We start from the raw sequence: 16,930 nt of genomic DNA on the forward strand, positions 1-16,930 counted from the left end.
CTTTAGCCACCTGCAAATTCATACTCCAGCATTTCAAGTATGGTGGCTAGCTATGACAATATGTTTGTACTGTAGCTATGAGTTGGGATTATGGTTCATTGTTTTTAGCTAGCTAGCTACATGTCTAAACAAAAGATTCCGCACGAGATTGATTACGTGACCCATGAAGTTAGCCAGGTGTGTCTGGGAGGTGATTACAGCCATCTATTGTATTTAATGAACATGTCTAGAGAACAGTGACCCATCCACTTAGCTAGATGTGGCTGGGAGGTGATTACAGCCATCTATTGTATTTAATGAACATGTCTAGAGAACAGTGACTCATCCACTTAGCTAGATGTGGCTGGGAGGTGATTACAGCCATCTATTGTATTTCATGAACATGTCTAGAGAACAGTGATCCATCCACTTAGCTAGATGTGGCTGGGAGGTGATTACAGCCATCTATTGTATTTAATGAACATGTCTAGAGAACAGTGACTCATCCACTTAGCTAGATGTGTCTGGGAGGTGATTACAGCCATCTATTGTATTTAATGAACATCTGTACATGTCTAGACAATAGTGACCCACCAATTTAGACAGATGTGTCTGGGTAAACACCATCGGTGTATAAAATATTTGTATCTGGACACTTTCAAAGTCAGATTAGGACTAGATAAAGATGATGTTTTACCTATAATTTTTCCTTATTGTAAGCTAATACTTAAACCACTTTCAGTCTTGATATGTTTAGTTGTTTACTACCGTACCTTTACTCACTATATTTAGTACATGACCTCACATGTGAATCATTAAAGAGATGGGTGGGGCTAAAGCTTAAGAGGCTGTGAACGATTCTGATTGGGTGTAGACAAGGAAGAGCTCTTCACTAGATACCAAAACATTCAAAGGGTGATTTTCTCAAAAGTGGGGTTACAAGTTTATCAACTTTCAAAGCAGAATTAATTTCCCATTGTTCCTCAACTGCATTATATGATATACCATTTTATAGCTTTGAGTCTCGACTTTTATCCAGCGTAATTAAAAAAAATTAAAAAAAATCAAATTTTGTTGCATAAAATCGAATAAGGGCGGTGCCTTCAGAAAGTATTCATACCCCTTGACTTATTTCACAGCCTGAATTAAAAATGTCTTCAATTGATTTTTTTCCACACCCATCTACCCACAATCCCCATAATGGCGAAGTAAAAACATGTTTTTAGAAATTGTTGCAAATGTATTGAAAGTGAAATACAGAAATATCTAATTTACATAAGTATTCACACCACTGAGTCAATTACATGTTAGAATCACCATTGGCAGTGATTACAGCTGTGAGTCTTTCTGGGTAAATCTCTGATAGCTGTGAGTCTTTCTGGGTACGTCTCTAAGAGCTGTCAGTCTTTCTGGGTAAATCTCTAAGAGCTGTGAGTCTTTCTGGGTAAGTCTCTTAGAGCTGTGAGTCTTTCTGGGTACGTCGCTTAGAGCTGTGAGTCTTTCTGGGTAAGTCTCTAAGAGCTGTGAGTCTTTCTGGGTACGTCTCTAAGAGCTGTGAGTCTTTCTGGGTACGTCTCTAAGAGCTATTATTATTCTTTTCAAAATTCTTCAAACTCGGTCAAATTGGTTGTTGATCATTGCTAGACAACCATTTTTAGGTCTTGCTATAGATTTTTAAGTAGATTTAAGTCAAAACTGTAACTCAGCCACTCAGGAACATTCACTGTCTTCTTAGTAAGAAATTCCAGTGTAGATTTGGCTATGTGTTTGTTTTAGGTTGTCCTCTAGGATTTTCCCTGTGCTTAGCTCCATTACATTTATTTTCATCCTGGAAGACTATTCCTTAACGATTACTATTCCTTAACGATTACAAGCATACCCATAACATGATGCAGCCACCACTACTTGAAAATATGTAGAGTGGAACTCAGTAATGTGTTGTGTTAGATTTATCCCAAACATAACACTTTGTATTCAGGACAAAAAGTGAATTGTTTTGCCACATTTTTTGCAGTATTACTTTATTGCCTTGTTGCAAACAGGATGCATGTTTTGTAATAATTTTATTCTGTATAGGCTTCCTTCTTTTCGCTCTGTCATTTAGGTTAGTGTTGTGGAGTAACTACAATGTTGTTGATCCATCCTCAGTTTTCTCCTATCACAGCCATTAAACTCTGTAACTGTTTTAAAGTCACCATTGGCCTCATGGTGAAATCCCTGAGCGGTTTCCTTCCTCTCAGGCAACTGAGTTAGGCATAAGTTACGGACAATGGCAATTTAAATGCACAGAGATACCGTGACAACATCCTGAGGCCCATTGTCGTGCCATTGATCTGCCGCCATCACCTCATGTTTCAGCTTGATAATGCACAGCCTCATGTCACAAGGATCTGTACACAATTCCTGGAAGTAAAAATGTTCCAGTTCTTCACCAGACATGTCACGACAACGAGCATGTTTGGGATGCTCTGGATCGACGTGTACGACAGCGTGTTCCAGTTCCTACCAATATCCAGAAACTTCACACAGCCATTGAAGCGGAGTGGGGATGACATTCCACAGGCCACAATCAACAGCCTGATCAACTCTAAGTGAAAGCTGATGTGTCGCGCTGCATGAGGCAAATGGTGGTCACACCAGATACTGACTGGTTTTCTGATCCAAGCCACCTACCTTTTTTTAAGGTATCTGTGACCAACAGATGCATATCTGTATTCCCAGTCATGTGAAATCCATAGATTAGGGCCGAAGGAATTTATTTCAATTGACTGATTTCCTTATCTGAACTGTTATTCAGTAAAATCATAGAAATTGTTACGTGTCGCGTTTATATTTTTGTTCAGTGTAATTTGTAATATTACAAAAAAATCTCAATTTAATCTATTTTAAATTCATAATACAAAAATCTATGGTTGTGAATAGTTTCTGAAGGCACTGTGACGTTATGAGCTCAGTTCATCTGTCATATCCCACCAGAAACCCAGAATATAAGCTTGTTTTACTCCAATGTTTATAAACAAAGTAAATGTAAACAAACACTGTATAGCCTAAAAATAAATATATATATATATATATATATATTTTTTTTTTAGGCTATACAGTGTTTGTTTACATTTTTTGTCATCATGCCAGTCCTTGCATCCATAGCTCTGTCTTTTGAATTTGAGAGTGGTTACATTTCTCCAGCCCCAGTCCCCCTGCTTTTTTACTCGCAGAGACATGTTATCCACAAGTTCATCAGACTCTGGGGAAGTAGATAAAGGGCTTTATTGCCAAAATCCTGAAGTATCCCTTTAAGAACTGCAGGGTTTTACTAGCCATATTTCCCTGACCTTAAGAACTGCAACCGTATTCATCTTGTGAGGGGGGGGGGGGGGTGAGGGCTGGCCATGGGATGATTCATGACTATAGTATACGATAGAGTAGTGGAAGCTCAGTAGGAGGCATCCCTTTATTTATCAACATGGGCGAAGGAGGGAGAGGACAGGTAGTAAACAGTATAGGAAGAGATAGAGAGAGAGATAGAGAGAGAGAGCGGCCAGGTAGTAAACAGTATAGGAAGAGATAGAGAGAGAGAGAGAGAGAGAGGACAGGTAGTAAACAGTATAGGAAGAGATAGAGAGAGAGAGGACAGGTAGTAAACAGTATAGGGAGAGAGAGAGAGAGAGAGGACAGGTAGTAAACAGTATAGGAAGAGATAGAGAGAGAGAGAGGACAGGTAGTAAACAGTATAGGGAGAGATAGAGGAGAGAGAGAGAGAGAGGACAGGTAGTAAACAGTATAGGAAGAGATAGAGAGAGAGAGAGAGAGGACAGGTAGTAAACAGTATAGGAAGAGATAGAGAGAGAGAGGACAGGTAGTAAACAGTATAGGAAGAGATAGAGAGAGAGAGAGGACAGGTAGTAAACAGTATAGGGAGAGAGAGAGAGAGAGAGAGGACAGGTAGTAAACAGTATAGGAAGAGATAGAGAGAGAGAGAGAGAGAGAGAGGACAGGTAGTAAACAGTATAGGAAGAGATAGAGAGGAGAGAGAGGACAGGTAGTAAACAGTATAGGGAGAGAGAGAGAGAGAGAGAGGACAGGTAGTAAACAGTATAGGAAGAGAGAGAGGACAGGTAGTAAACAGTATAGGAAGAGATAGAGAGGAGAGAGAGGACAGGTAGTAAACAGTATAGGAAGAGATAGAGAGAGAGAGAGAGAGAGAGAGATGTATAGACTCAGTGAGCATAGCCTTGCTATTGAGAAAGAACGCCGTAGGCAGACCTGGCTCTCAAGAGAAGACAGGCTATGTGCAACACTGCCCACAAAATGAGGTGGAAACTAAGCTGCACTTCCTAACCTCCTGCAACCAGTGAAGAACAAACACCATTGTAAATACAACCCATATTTATGTGTATTTATGTTCCCTTTTGTACTTTAACTATTTACACATTTTTACAACACTGTATATAGACATAATATGACATTTGAAATGAGATGAACCAGAGAGATAAACCTGGAGAAGAGTCCCCTTTTGTGAGTGTAATGTTTACTGTTCATTTTGTATTGTTTATTTCACTTTTCTTTATTATCTATTTCACTTGTTTTGGCAATGTAAATATATGTTTCTCATGCCAATAAATCCTCTTAAATTGAAATTGAGAACTAGAGAGAGAGGGTTAGAGAGAGGGAGGGAGGTAGAGAGAGGGAGAGAGAGAGAAAATTAGAGGAACTGGACTGAGGAAAGAAAGATAGAGAGAGAGAGAGAGAGGTCACTGGGAGAGAGAGAGGTAGAGAGAGAGGGGGAAGGAGGTCACCTAGAGAGAGAGAAGTTTAGAGAGAGAGAGGTAAAGAGAGGGAGAGATAGAGAGAGGGAGGGAGGTAGCGAGAGAGAGAGGGAGGGAGGTAGAGAAAGAGAGGGGGAAGGAGGTCACCTAGAGAGAGAGAAGTTTAGAGAGAGAGAGGTAGAGAGAGGGAGAGATAGAGAGCGGGAAGGAGGTAGACAGAGAGAGCAGGAGGGAGGAAGGGAGGTTGAGAGGGAGAGAAAGAGAGAGAGAGAGCGAGATCACCGGGAGAGTTTCTACCCAATTGTGTCAGGGGGGTGAGCGGGGGGGAGACAGCGGGATGGACAGAGGGAGGGAGAGACAGCGGGGTGGACAGAGGGAGGGAGAGACAGCGGGGTGAACGGAGGGAGGGAGAGACAGCGGGGTGGACAGAGGGAGAGGGAGAAACAGCGGGGTGGACAGAGGGAGAGGGAGAGACAGCGGGGTGGACAGAGGGAGGGAGAAACAGCGGGGTGGACAGAGGGAGGGAGAAACAGCGGGGTGGACAGAGGGAGAGGGAGAGACAGCGGGGTGGACAGAGGGAGGGAGAAACAGCGGGATGGACGGAGGGAGGGAGAAACAGCGGGATGGACGGAGGGAGGGAGAAACAGCGGGGTGGACAGAGGGAGGGAGAAACAGCGGGATGGACGGAGGGAGAGGGAGAGATAGCAGGGGATAATGAGTGCTTGTGTGAGAGGTCAGAAAGGAAGGTGCCTTTGGCCCTGACATCAGATAACAAACAGCATCAGACAGATCTAAAGAGGTGTTATATCCAATCAGCAGACCTACTTAGCCCAATCTACCCAATCAGCAGAGCTACTTAGCCCAATCTACCCAATCAGAAGAGCTAGTTATCCCAATCTACCCAATCATCAGAGCTAGTTATCCCAATCTACCCAATCAGAAGAGCTAGTTATCCCAATCTACCCAATCAGAAGAGCTAGTTATCCCAATCTACCCAATCAGAAGAGCTAGTTATCCCAATCTACCCAATCAGAAGAGCTCGTTATCCCAATCTACCCAATCAGCAGAGCTAGTTATCCCAATCTACCCAATCAGAAGAGCTAGTTATCCCAATCTACCCAATCATCAGAGCTAGTTATCCCAATCTACCCAATCATCAGAGCTCGTTATCCCAATCTAACCAATCAGCAGAGCTAGTTATCCCAATCTAACCAATCAGAAGAGACGTAGTTGGCCACGTCTATCCGATCAACAGAGCCCAGTCTCCTTGCAGAGAGATGTTGTTATATCTGACTTTATCTTTAGCTGTCAATCACAATCACAATCACAATCACAGTCACAATCACAGTCACAATCACAATCACAGTCACAATCACAGTCACAATCACAATCACAGTCACAATCACAATCACAATCACAGTCACAATCACAATCACAATCACAGCATCACTTTGGTTGTTTGCATTTACATTTTTTTACATTTTAGTCATTTAGCAGACGCTCTTATGGACTTACAGTAGTGAATGCATACATTTTAAACATTTAAAAAAAAAAAAAAACATTTGTACTGGTCCCCCCGTGGGAATCGAACCCGCAACCCTGGCGTTGCACACACCATGTTCTACCAACTGAGCCACAGAATACCCAAACTTAAGGAATACATTTCATTTAATAAATAGAGTTTGAATGTCATATCTGATTACTCAGGCTTTTCCTCTTTTTTGTTGTTGCTCGTTACTGACTGGGTTCGAACACCGCTGTCCTGAACGCGTTTAGCCAACTGAACAAAATCCCAGAGATCGGGATTAAAAAGGGACCGTTTATATAAAACCCATAAGTCTCCTTCACATCATAAAGGTCATCTCTTCATATGAGACGCTATGAAGTCGGTCCTGTTAGTCTCACACCAATCGTAGCATTATGTCAGGAGACCTGTGATCTACCTGTAGTAGAAGTCAGTGCTGTTTTAGGTGTCATATTGAATCCAAAATAATCTCCCAGTGAAAAAAAAATATTCTGGCATTTCTCATAACGACAGCTGAATGTCAAAGGGTCTTTTTCCACACTAAACGATTACAGGAGGAGGGAGAGAGACATTTGAAGTGTCTTTATTCTTTTGAATAAAAAAAAGAGAGAGAGAGAGAGAGAGAGAGAGAGAGAGAGAGAGAGAGAGAGAGAGAGACCACGTATTAATTTGACAAACAAGCAAAAACAAAACAATACAAAATCTTCTCATGCTTTGTTGATTTCAAAAAAAGCTTTTGACTCAATTTGGCACGGGGGCCTGTTTGGGGGAGAAAACATACAACATTATTAAATCCATGTGTGGGGTTAAAATTGGCGAAAAATACTCTGTTCACAAACACAAACAGACCCCACAGAGCCCCAGGACAGCAACACAATTAGACCCAACCAAATCATGAGAAAAACAAAAAGATAATTACTTACTTAACACGCCTATTTATATAATGAATATGAATTCGGAGGGGTGAAATTATTAAATATTATAGCATTGAACCTCTCACTATAGGCTTCAGTCATACAAAAGTAGGTCTCTACTTACCAAACTGGTTTTCTAGCAGATTAGTAAAAATGGCTCACCCCATGTTCAAGATTGACCTTTTAATAGTTGTCCATTATTTTACTCCAATTAGGGGAAAATAATAAAGAAGTAAAATATATTTAAATATATATATATATATATATATATATATTTATGGGGGATCCCCCATATATGGGGGATTAGAAATGATGCAGACATTTACATTGATGGAATCCACAATCTATGTGGAATATTAAAGCTAATCCAGCCCCTTTAACAAAAAAAAACCCAGAAATACACATTGACACATTGAACAAAAAATCAACATAAAAACAGAGCAAACTAGAATGCTTTCTGGCCCTAAACAGAGAGTACACAGTAGCAGAATACCCAAATTTAAGGAATACATTTCATTTAATAAATAGCTTTCCATCTTTCTCCCTGTCTCCTCTCTCCCTCTTTCTCCCTCTCTCCCTGTCTCCTCTCTCCCTCTTTCTCCCTCTCTCCCTCTTGCTCCCTCTTTCTCCCTCTCTCCCTGTCTCCTCTCTCCCTCTTTCTCCCTCTCTCCCTCTTGCTCCCTCTTTCTCGCTCTCTCCTCTCTCCCTCTTTCTCCCTCTCTCCCTGTCTCCTCTCTCCCTCTTTCTCCCTGTCTCCTTTCTCCCCCTTTCTCCCTCTCTCCCTGTCTCCTCTCTCCCTCTTTCTCCCTGTCTCCTTTCACCCCCTTTCTCCCTCTCTCCCTCTTTCTCCCTCTCTCCCTCTTTCTCCCTCTCTCCCTGTCTCCTCTCTCCCTCTTTCTCCCTCTCTCCCTGTGCTCTCGTCTCTCTAAACCATTGTCTGTCCCATCCCCACTATGGCAGCATTAAATAGGCAGTGGTTAGGTCTCTGTCAGTGTGTCTCAGTGTTAGGTCTCTGTCAGTGTGTCTGAGTGTTAGGTCTCTGTCAGTGTGTCTGAGTGTTAGGTCTCTGTCAGTGTGTCTGAGTGTTAGGTCTCTGGCAGTATGTCTGAGTGTTAGGTCTCTGTCAGTGTGTGTGAGTGTTAGGTCTCTGTCAGTGTGTCTGAGTGTTAGGACTCTGTCAGTGTGTCTGAGTGTTAGGTCTCTGTCAGTTTCCTCCATGTTTCCCTCTGACAATATCCCTCCCAGCCGAAGACTTTGGTGGCACAGCACAACTCCCACCCACACCACACACACACACACACACACACACACACACACACACACACACACACACACACAACACACACACACACACACACACACACCATTGTTGATGTGGCTTAGCTCCCACCTCCGCCACCCAAACCCAACCAGCCCAGGAGACAGCCGTAGCCAATCCCTTATCCCTGCTACGCTGCTGATTAGAACACAAATGCTCACACACACGCACACGCACACACACACACACACACACACACACACACACACACACACACACACACACACACACACACACACACACACTGTTGGTGATGCTTACAGAGTCGATAGGTTACTCAATCTTCTATTTATCTCCTCCACTGCTCTCCTCTGGTGTGTGTGTGTATGTGTGTGTGTGTGTGTGTGTGTGTGTGTGTGTGTGTGTGTGTGTGTGTGTGTGTGTGTGTGTGTGTGTGTGTGTGTGTGTGTGTGTGTGTGTGTGTGTGTGTGTGTGTTTGTTAGTCTGAAGAGTGTGGTTTGTGTTTTCTTCCTAAGCAATAGCTTTATGGTGATGTGTAGTGCTGCTGAGGAATCTATTGACTGGCTGAGGATCAGATGGGAACAGAGTTCTAATTGGCTGAGGATCAGATGGGAACAGAGTTCTGACTGGTTGAGGATCAGATGGGAACAGAGTTCTAACTGGTTGAGGATCAGATGGGAACAGAGTTCTAACTGGTTGGAGGATCAGATGGGAACAGAGTTCTAACTGGTTGGAGGATCAGATGGGAACAGAGTTCTAACTGGTTGAGGATCAGATGGGAACAGAGTTCTGACTGGTTGAGGATCAGATGGGAACAGAGTTCTAACTGGTTGAGGATCAGATGGGAACAGAGTTCTAACTGGTTGAGGATCAGATGGGAACAGAGTTCTAACTGGTTGAGGATCAGATGGGAACAGAGTTCTAACTGGTTGGAGGATCAGATGGGAACAGAGTTCTAACTGGTTGGAGGATCAGATGGGAACAGAGTTCTAACTGGTTGAGGATCAGATGGGAACAGAGTTCTAACTGGTTGGAGGATCAGATGGGAACAGAGTTCTAACTGGTTGAGGATCAGATGGGAACAGAGTTCTAACTGGCTGAGGATCAGATGGGAACAGAGTTCTAACTGGTTGAGGATCAGATGGGAACAGAGTTCTGACTGGTTGAGGATCAGATGGGAACAGAGTTCTAACTGGTTGAGGATCAGATGGGAACAGAGTTCTAACTGGTTGAGGATCAGATGGGAACAGAGTTCTAACTGGTTGGAGGATCAGATGGGAACAGAGTTCTAACTGGTTGAGGATCAGATGGGAACAGAGTTCTAACTGGTTGAGGATCAGATGGGAACAGAGTTCTAACTGGTTGAGGATCAGATGGGAACAGAGTTCTAACTGGTTGGAGGATCAGATGGGAACAGAGTTCTAACTGGTTGGAGGATCAGATGGGAACAGAGTTCTAACTGGCTGAGGATCAGATGGGAACAGAGTTCTAACTGGTTGGAGGATCAGATGGGAACAGAGTTCTGACTGGTTGAGGATCAGATGGGAACAGAGTTCTAACTGGTTGAGGATCAGATGGGAACAGAGTTCTAACTGGTTGGAGGATCAGATGGGAACAGAGTTCTAACTGGTTGAGGATCAGATGGGAACAGAGTTCTGACTGGTTGGAGGATCAGATGGGAACAGAGTTCTAACTGGTTGAGGATCAGATGGGAACAGAGTTCTGACTGGTTGAGGATCAGATGGGAACAGAGTTCTAACTGGTTGAGGATCAGATGGGAACAGAGTTCTAACTGGTTGAGGATCAGATGGGAACAGAGTTCTAACTGGTTGAGGATCAGATGGGAACAGAGTTCTAACTGGTTGGAGGATCAGATGGGAACAGAGTTCTGACTGGTTGAGGATCAGATGGGAACAGAGTTCTGACTGGTTGAGGATCAGATGGGAACAGAGTTCTGACTGGTTGAGGATCAGATGGGAACAGAGTTCTAACTGGTTGAGGATCAGATGGGAACAGAGTTCTAACTGGTTGGAGGATCAGATGGGAACAGAGTTCTAACTGGTTGAGGATCAGATGGGAACAGAGTTCTGACTGGTTGGAGGATCAGATGGGAACAGAGTTCTAACTGGCTGAGGATCAGATGGGAACAGAGTTCTAACTGGTTGAGGATCAGATGGGAACAGAGTTGTGACTGGTTGAGGATCAGATGGGAACAGAGTTGTGACTGGTGTAGTACTTACTGTTTGACAGACCTATGTCAATTATGACAGTTAAATTGTCTATTTTTTGTCTCCCTCCATTCCTTTATCCCTCTCTGTCTCCCTTCACCCCGCTCTCTCTCTCTGTCTCTCTCTCTCTGTCTCTCTCTCTCTGTCTCTCTCTCTCTGTCTCTCTCTCTCTCTCTCTCTCTCTCTCTCTCTCTCTCTCTCTCTCTCTCTCTCTCTCTCTCTCTCTCTCTCTCTCTCTCTCTCTCTCTCTCTCTCTCTCTCTCTCTCTCTCTCTCTCTCTCTCTCTCTCTGTCTCTCTCTCTCTCTCTCTCTCTCTCTCTCTCTCTCTCTCTCTCTCTCTGTCACTCTCTCTCTCTCTCTCTCTCTCTGTCTCTCTCTCTCTCTCTCTCTCTCTCTCTCTCTCTCTCTCTCTCTCTCTCTCTCTCTCTCTCTCTCTCTCTCTGTCTCTCTCTCTCTCTGTCTCTCTCTCTCTCTCTCTCTCTCTCTCTCTCTCTCTAGCTGCCGATGGAGTTGAGGATGTAGCCCTCTATGTGGGTATTGTAGCCGTAGCTGTCTGTCTGACCCTCATACTCATCGTTGTGGTCCTGGTCTACCGCCGTAAGAAGGAGGGTCTGGACGCTGACGTAGCGGACTCCTCCATCCTGACCACGGGCTTCCAGCCTATGGGCATCAAGCCTAGCAAGCCAGGTGTGTGGGCACCTCGGCACCGGGCCCCCCGGCCCCCTGGCCCCTGCCCCGGCCCTGGTCCCCGCAGCAGTAGGATAATGCTATTTGTTTTATGTTCTACCCTTCCTTCCATCCCTCCGTCAATCTGTCAGTCTGTTCTGTCCTTCATCCAACCTATACTGTACACCAACTGTGTCCACTGTCCCTTGTGTTACCTAGTCTCAACATACTCATCCACTGTCCCTTGTGTTACCTAGTCTACTCAGCATTTTTTGTTGTGTTTGGTATTGTTGTGTGTGTGTGTGTGTGTGTGTGTGTGTGTGTGTGTGTGTGTGTGTGTGTGTGTGTGTGTGTGTGTGTGTGTGTGTGTGTGTGTGTGTGTGTGTGTGTGTGTGTGTGAGTGTGTAGTGTCTGTTTCAAAAGCACTAGATTATCTGTATTCATGTGCTCTGAGGGTGTGTGTGTTAGAGATGAGGTAGTTTCCTGTTGTGCTGTGACGGTGTGTGTGTTAGAGATGAGGTAGTTTCCTGTTGTGCTGTGACGGTGTGTGTGTTAGAGATGAGGTAGTTTCCTGTTGTGCTCTGAGGGTGTGTGTGTTAGAGATGAGGTAGTTTCCTGTTGTGCTGTGACGGTGTGTGTGTGTTAGAGATGAGGTAGTTTCCTGTTGTGCTGTGACGGTGTGTGTGTTAGAGATGAGGTAGTTTCCTGTTGTGCTGTGACGGTGTGTGTGTGTTGGAGATGAGGTAGTTTCCTGTTGTGCTGTGACGGTGTGTGTGTTAGAGATGAGGTAGTTTCCTGTTGTGCTGTGACAGTGAGTGTGTTAGAGATGAGGTAGTTTCCTGTTGTGCTGTGACGGTGTGTGTGTGTTAGAGATGAGGTAGTTTCCTGTTGTGCTGTGACGGTGTGTGTGTTAGAGATGAGGTAGTTTCCTGTTGTGCTGTGATGGTGTGTGTGTTAGAGATGAGGTAGTTTCCTGTTGTGCTGTGACGGTGTGTGTGTGTTAGAGATGAGGTAGTTTCCTGTTGTGCTGTGACGGTGTGTGTGTTAGAGATGAGGTAGTTTCCTGTTGTGCTGTGACGGTGTGTGTGTGTTAGAGATGAGGTAGTTTCCTGTTGTGCTGTGACGGTGTGTGTGTGTTAGAGATGAGGTAGTTTCCTGTTGTGCTGTGACGGTGTGTGTGTTAGAGATGAGGTAGTTTCCTGTTGTGCTGTGACGGTGTGTGTGTGTTAGAGATGAGGTAGTTTCCTGTTGTGCTGTGACGGTGTGTGTGTGTTAGAGATGAGGTAGTTTCCTGTTGTGCTGTGACGGTGTGTGGTGTTAGAGATGAGGTAGTTTCCTGTTGTGCTGTGACGGTGTATGTGTGTTAGAGATGCGGTAGTTTCCTGTTGTGCTGTGACGGTGTGTATGTCCCCTGCTGCTGTTGTTCACTCCTGGTCTCTGATCTGTTTTAGAGAACTCTCATCTACTTACCATCCAGCCTGACCTAACCACCACCACTACCAGCTACCAAGGAACCCTGCACTCACGTCACGACGGCACCAAACACACTGGCACCGCTAAGTTCTCAATGACCAACGGTCCGCTCCTGGACCCTTTACCCAACGGGTCGCACCACACCTTACACAACGGGAAGTTATCCTCTGACCCTGCTGAGTTTATGACCCGGCTGTCCAATCAGACGTACTTCAAGACGTTACCGCGGGACGTGGCTAACACATCGTATGGGACATTCAACTTCCTGGGGGGTCGACTCACCATCCCCAACACAGGTAAGAGCTGATTGGTTGATGGGTTTATTGATTGAAAACGTACAGTACCAGTCAAAAGATTTGGACACACCTTCTCATTCAAGGGTTTACCTTTATTTTTGTACTATTTTCAACATTGTAGAATAATAGTGAAGACCTCAAAACTATGAAATAACACGTATGGAATCATGTAGTAACCAAAAAAGTGTTAAACAAATCAAAATATATTTTAGATTCTTCAAAGTAGCCACCCTTTGCCTTGATGAATGCTTTGCACACTCTTGGAATTCTATCAATGAGCGTCATGAGGAATGCTTTTCCAACAGTCTTGAAGGAGTTCCCACATATGCTGAGCACTTGTTGGGTGCTTTTCCTTCACTCTGTGGTCCAACTCATCCCAAACCATCTCAATTGGGTTGAGGTCGGGTGATTGTGGAGGCCAGGTCATCTGATGCAGCACTCCATCACCCTACTTCTTGATCAAATAGCCCTGACACAGCCTGGAGGTGTGTTGGGTCATTGTCCTGTTGAAAAACACATGACAGTCCCACTAAGCCCAAACCAGATGGTCTTGCGTATCGACGCAGAATGCTGTGGTAGCCATGCTGGTTAAGTGTGCCTTGAATTGTAAATAAATCACTGACAGTTTCACCAGCAACGCACCCCCACACCTCCTCCTCTATGCTTCACGGTGGGAACCACACATGTGGAGATCATCCGTTCACCTACTCTGCAAAAAGACATGGCGGATGGAACAAAAAATCTCAAATTTGGGCTCATCAGACCAAAGGACAGATTTCCACCAGTCTAATGTCCATTGCTCGTGTTTCTTGGCCCAAGCAAGTCTCTTCTTCTTATTGGTATCCTTTATTAGTGGTTTCTTTGCAGCGATTTGACCATGAAGTCCTGATTTCACCCAGTCTCCTCTGAACAGTTGACGTTGAGATGTGTCTGTTACTTGAGATATGTCTGTTGGTAACTCAAATGAACTTATCCTCTGCAGCAGAGGTAACTCTGGGTCTTCCTTTCCTGTGGCGGTCCTCATGAGAGACAGTTTCATCATAGCGCTTAATGATTTTTGTGACTGCACTTGAAGAAACTATCAAAGTTCTTGACATTTCCCAGATTGACTGACCTTCATGTCTTAAAGTAATGATGGGCTGTCGTTTCTCTTTGCTTACTTGATCTGTTCTTGCCATAATATGGACTTGGTCTTTAACCAAATAGGGCTATCTTCTGTATACCACCCCTACCTTGTCAGAATACAACTGATTGGCTCAAACGCATTAAGGAAAGAAATTCCACAAATTAACTTTTAACCTCTCTAGGGTCGGTGGGACGAAATCGTCCCACCTACGTAACAGCCAGTGGAATCCTGTGGCGCGTTATTCAAATACCTTAGAAATGCTATTACTTCAATTTCTCAAACATATGACTATTTTACACCATTTTAAAGACAAGACTCTCGTTAATCTAACCACACTGTCCGATTTCAAAAAGGCTTTACAACGAAAGCAAAACATTAGATTATGTCAGCAGAGTACCCAGCCAGAAATAATCAGACACCCATTTTTCAAGCTAGCATATATGTCACAAAAACCAAAACCACAGCTAAATGCAGCACTCACCTTTGATGATCTTCATCAGATGACACACCTAGGACATTATGTTATACAATACATGCATGTTTTGTTCAATCAAGTTCATATTTATATCAAAAAACAGCTTTTTACATTAGCATGTGACGTTCAGAACTAGCATACCCCCCCGCAAACTTCCGGTGAATTTACTAAATTACTCACGATAAACGTTCACAAAAAACATAATTATTTTAAGAATTATAGATACAGAACTCCTCTATGCACTCGCTATGTCCGATTTTAAAATAGATTTTCGGTGAAAGCACATTTTGCAATATTCTTAGTAGATAGCCCGGCATCACAGGGCTAGCTATTTAGACACCCACCAAGTTTAGCCCTCACCAAAGTCAGATTTACTATAAGAAAAATGTTATTACCTTTGCTGTTCTTCGTCAGAATGCACTCCCAGGACTTCTAATTCAATAACAAATGTTGGTTTGGTTCAAAATAATCCATAGTTATGTTCAAATATCCTCTGTTTTGTTCGTGCGTTCAAGACACTATCCGAAGTGTAAAGAAGGGTGACGCGTTTCGTGACAAAAAAATTCTAAATATTCCATTACCGTACTTCGAAGCATGTCAACCGCTGTTTAAAATCAATTTTTATGCCATTTTTCTCGTAAAAAAGTGATAATATTCCGACCGGGAATCTGTGTTTTAGTACAAAGAGAGAGAAAATAAAAACATGGGGTCGCCTCGTGCATGCGCCTCAGTCTCATAGTACTCTGACCGACCACTATCCAAACGCGCTAATGTGTTTCAGCCAGGGGCTGCCTCGACATCATTCAGCTTTTTCCCGGGTTCTGAGAGCCTATGGGAGCCGTAGGAAGTGTCACGTTACAGCAAAGATCCTAAGTTTTCAATAAAAAGAGTCAAGAAGCTCAAGGAATGGTCAGAGAGGGCACTTCCTGTACAGAATCTTCTCAGGTTTTTGCCTGCCATAAGAGTTCTGTTATACTCACAGACACCGTTCAAACAGTTATAGAAACTTTAGGGTGTTTTCTATCCAAAGCCAATGATTATATGCATATTCTAGTTTCTGGGCAGTAGTAATAACCAGATTAAATCGGGTACGTTTTTTATCCGGCCGTGTAAATACTGCCCCCTAGCCCTAACAGGTTAACAAGGCACACCTGTTAATTCCAGGTGACTACCTCATGAAGCTGGTTGAGAGAATGCCAAGAGTGTGCAAAGATGTCATCAAGGCAAAGGGTGGCTACTTTGAAGAATCTCAAATATATATATTTTTTTTATTTGTTTAACACTTTTTGAGTTACTACATGATTCCATATGTGTTGTTTTATAGTTTTGATGTCTTCACTACTGTTTCTACAATGTAGAAAATAGTCAAAATTAAAGGAAAACCCTTGAATGAGTAGGTGTGTCCAAACTTTTGACTGGTACTGTATATATTTGAAGAAAAACAACATCGTTATGGCAGTGGGTCTGTGTGAGTCTATGTAGCCTTCTTTTTCTACTTTAGCAACACATACTGTCGGTCTTCATACAATCCACAGCCAATCCATATGTGTGTGTTCCTTAGCCATGTAGTCAGTCCAGTCCAGTAAACTGATAGGGTCATCTCAGTCTACTACAGCCCAACGCACTGCAGGGACACTGGAGTTAATTCAGAGTAATTAGTCTCTCTAACAGGCCAGAGACTTCATCATGTTGCCACTGACTGATAGAATCTCTGTCTGCCTGCATGAAGGTTTCCATAACGGCCAGGGAGAGGAGAGGGACACCAGCAGCATAGGGATATGTTGAAGGCTGTGAGTGAATCCCAAAATGCTCCCTATTCCCTATGAGCCCGGGTTAATGCACCCTATTTCCTATGGGCCCTGGTTAAAAGTAGTGCACTACATAATGAATAGGGTGCCATTTGGGACTCAGGTTGTACGAGTGCCTACATTAGTGTTTCAGACCGTATGGAGAGGGAGAAAGCACTGCAGGTTATCTTCAGGCCATGGTGATGGTTACCTGGAAACATCCCTGGTCGCATCCCAAACGGAAACCTATTCCCTGTATAGTGCACTACCTTTGACCAGAGCCCTATAGCTAAAAGTAGTGCACTATTTAGTGGATAGTGTGCAATTTGGGATGCATGCATAGAGAGTGAGGAAGCAGATTACCTTCGGGCCACGGCGATGATTACCCAGAAACCATGCGTCATCCATCACCACTG

General features: G+C 43.7%; 1 protein-coding gene and 1 long non-coding RNA gene across 2 annotated transcripts in view; both read left to right on the forward strand.

Moving 5' to 3' along the window:
- The window catches only part of LOC145879490 (uncharacterized), a 391,863-nt gene that overhangs the window by 193,852 nt on the left and 181,081 nt on the right, over positions 1–16,930 (forward strand). The window lies entirely within an intron of this gene.
- LOC106591991 (netrin receptor UNC5A) overlaps positions 1–16,930 on the forward strand; it is a 45,365-nt gene that overhangs the window by 6,509 nt on the left and 21,926 nt on the right. The window contains exons 2-4 of the mRNA XM_082974965.1: positions 11,190–11,409; positions 12,727–12,731; positions 12,809–13,126. Of these exons, the coding sequence (XP_082831091.1) occupies positions 11,190–11,409; positions 12,727–12,731; positions 12,809–13,126 (543 nt within the window). The remainder of the gene's footprint in view (positions 1–11,189; positions 11,410–12,726; positions 12,732–12,808; positions 13,127–16,930) is intronic.

The sequence above is a fragment of the Salmo salar genome, chromosome 05 (genome assembly GCF_965601325.2).
Source record: "Salmo salar chromosome 05, fSalSal1, whole genome shotgun sequence".
NCBI classification, from domain to species: Eukaryota; Metazoa; Chordata; class Actinopteri; order Salmoniformes; family Salmonidae; genus Salmo; species Salmo salar.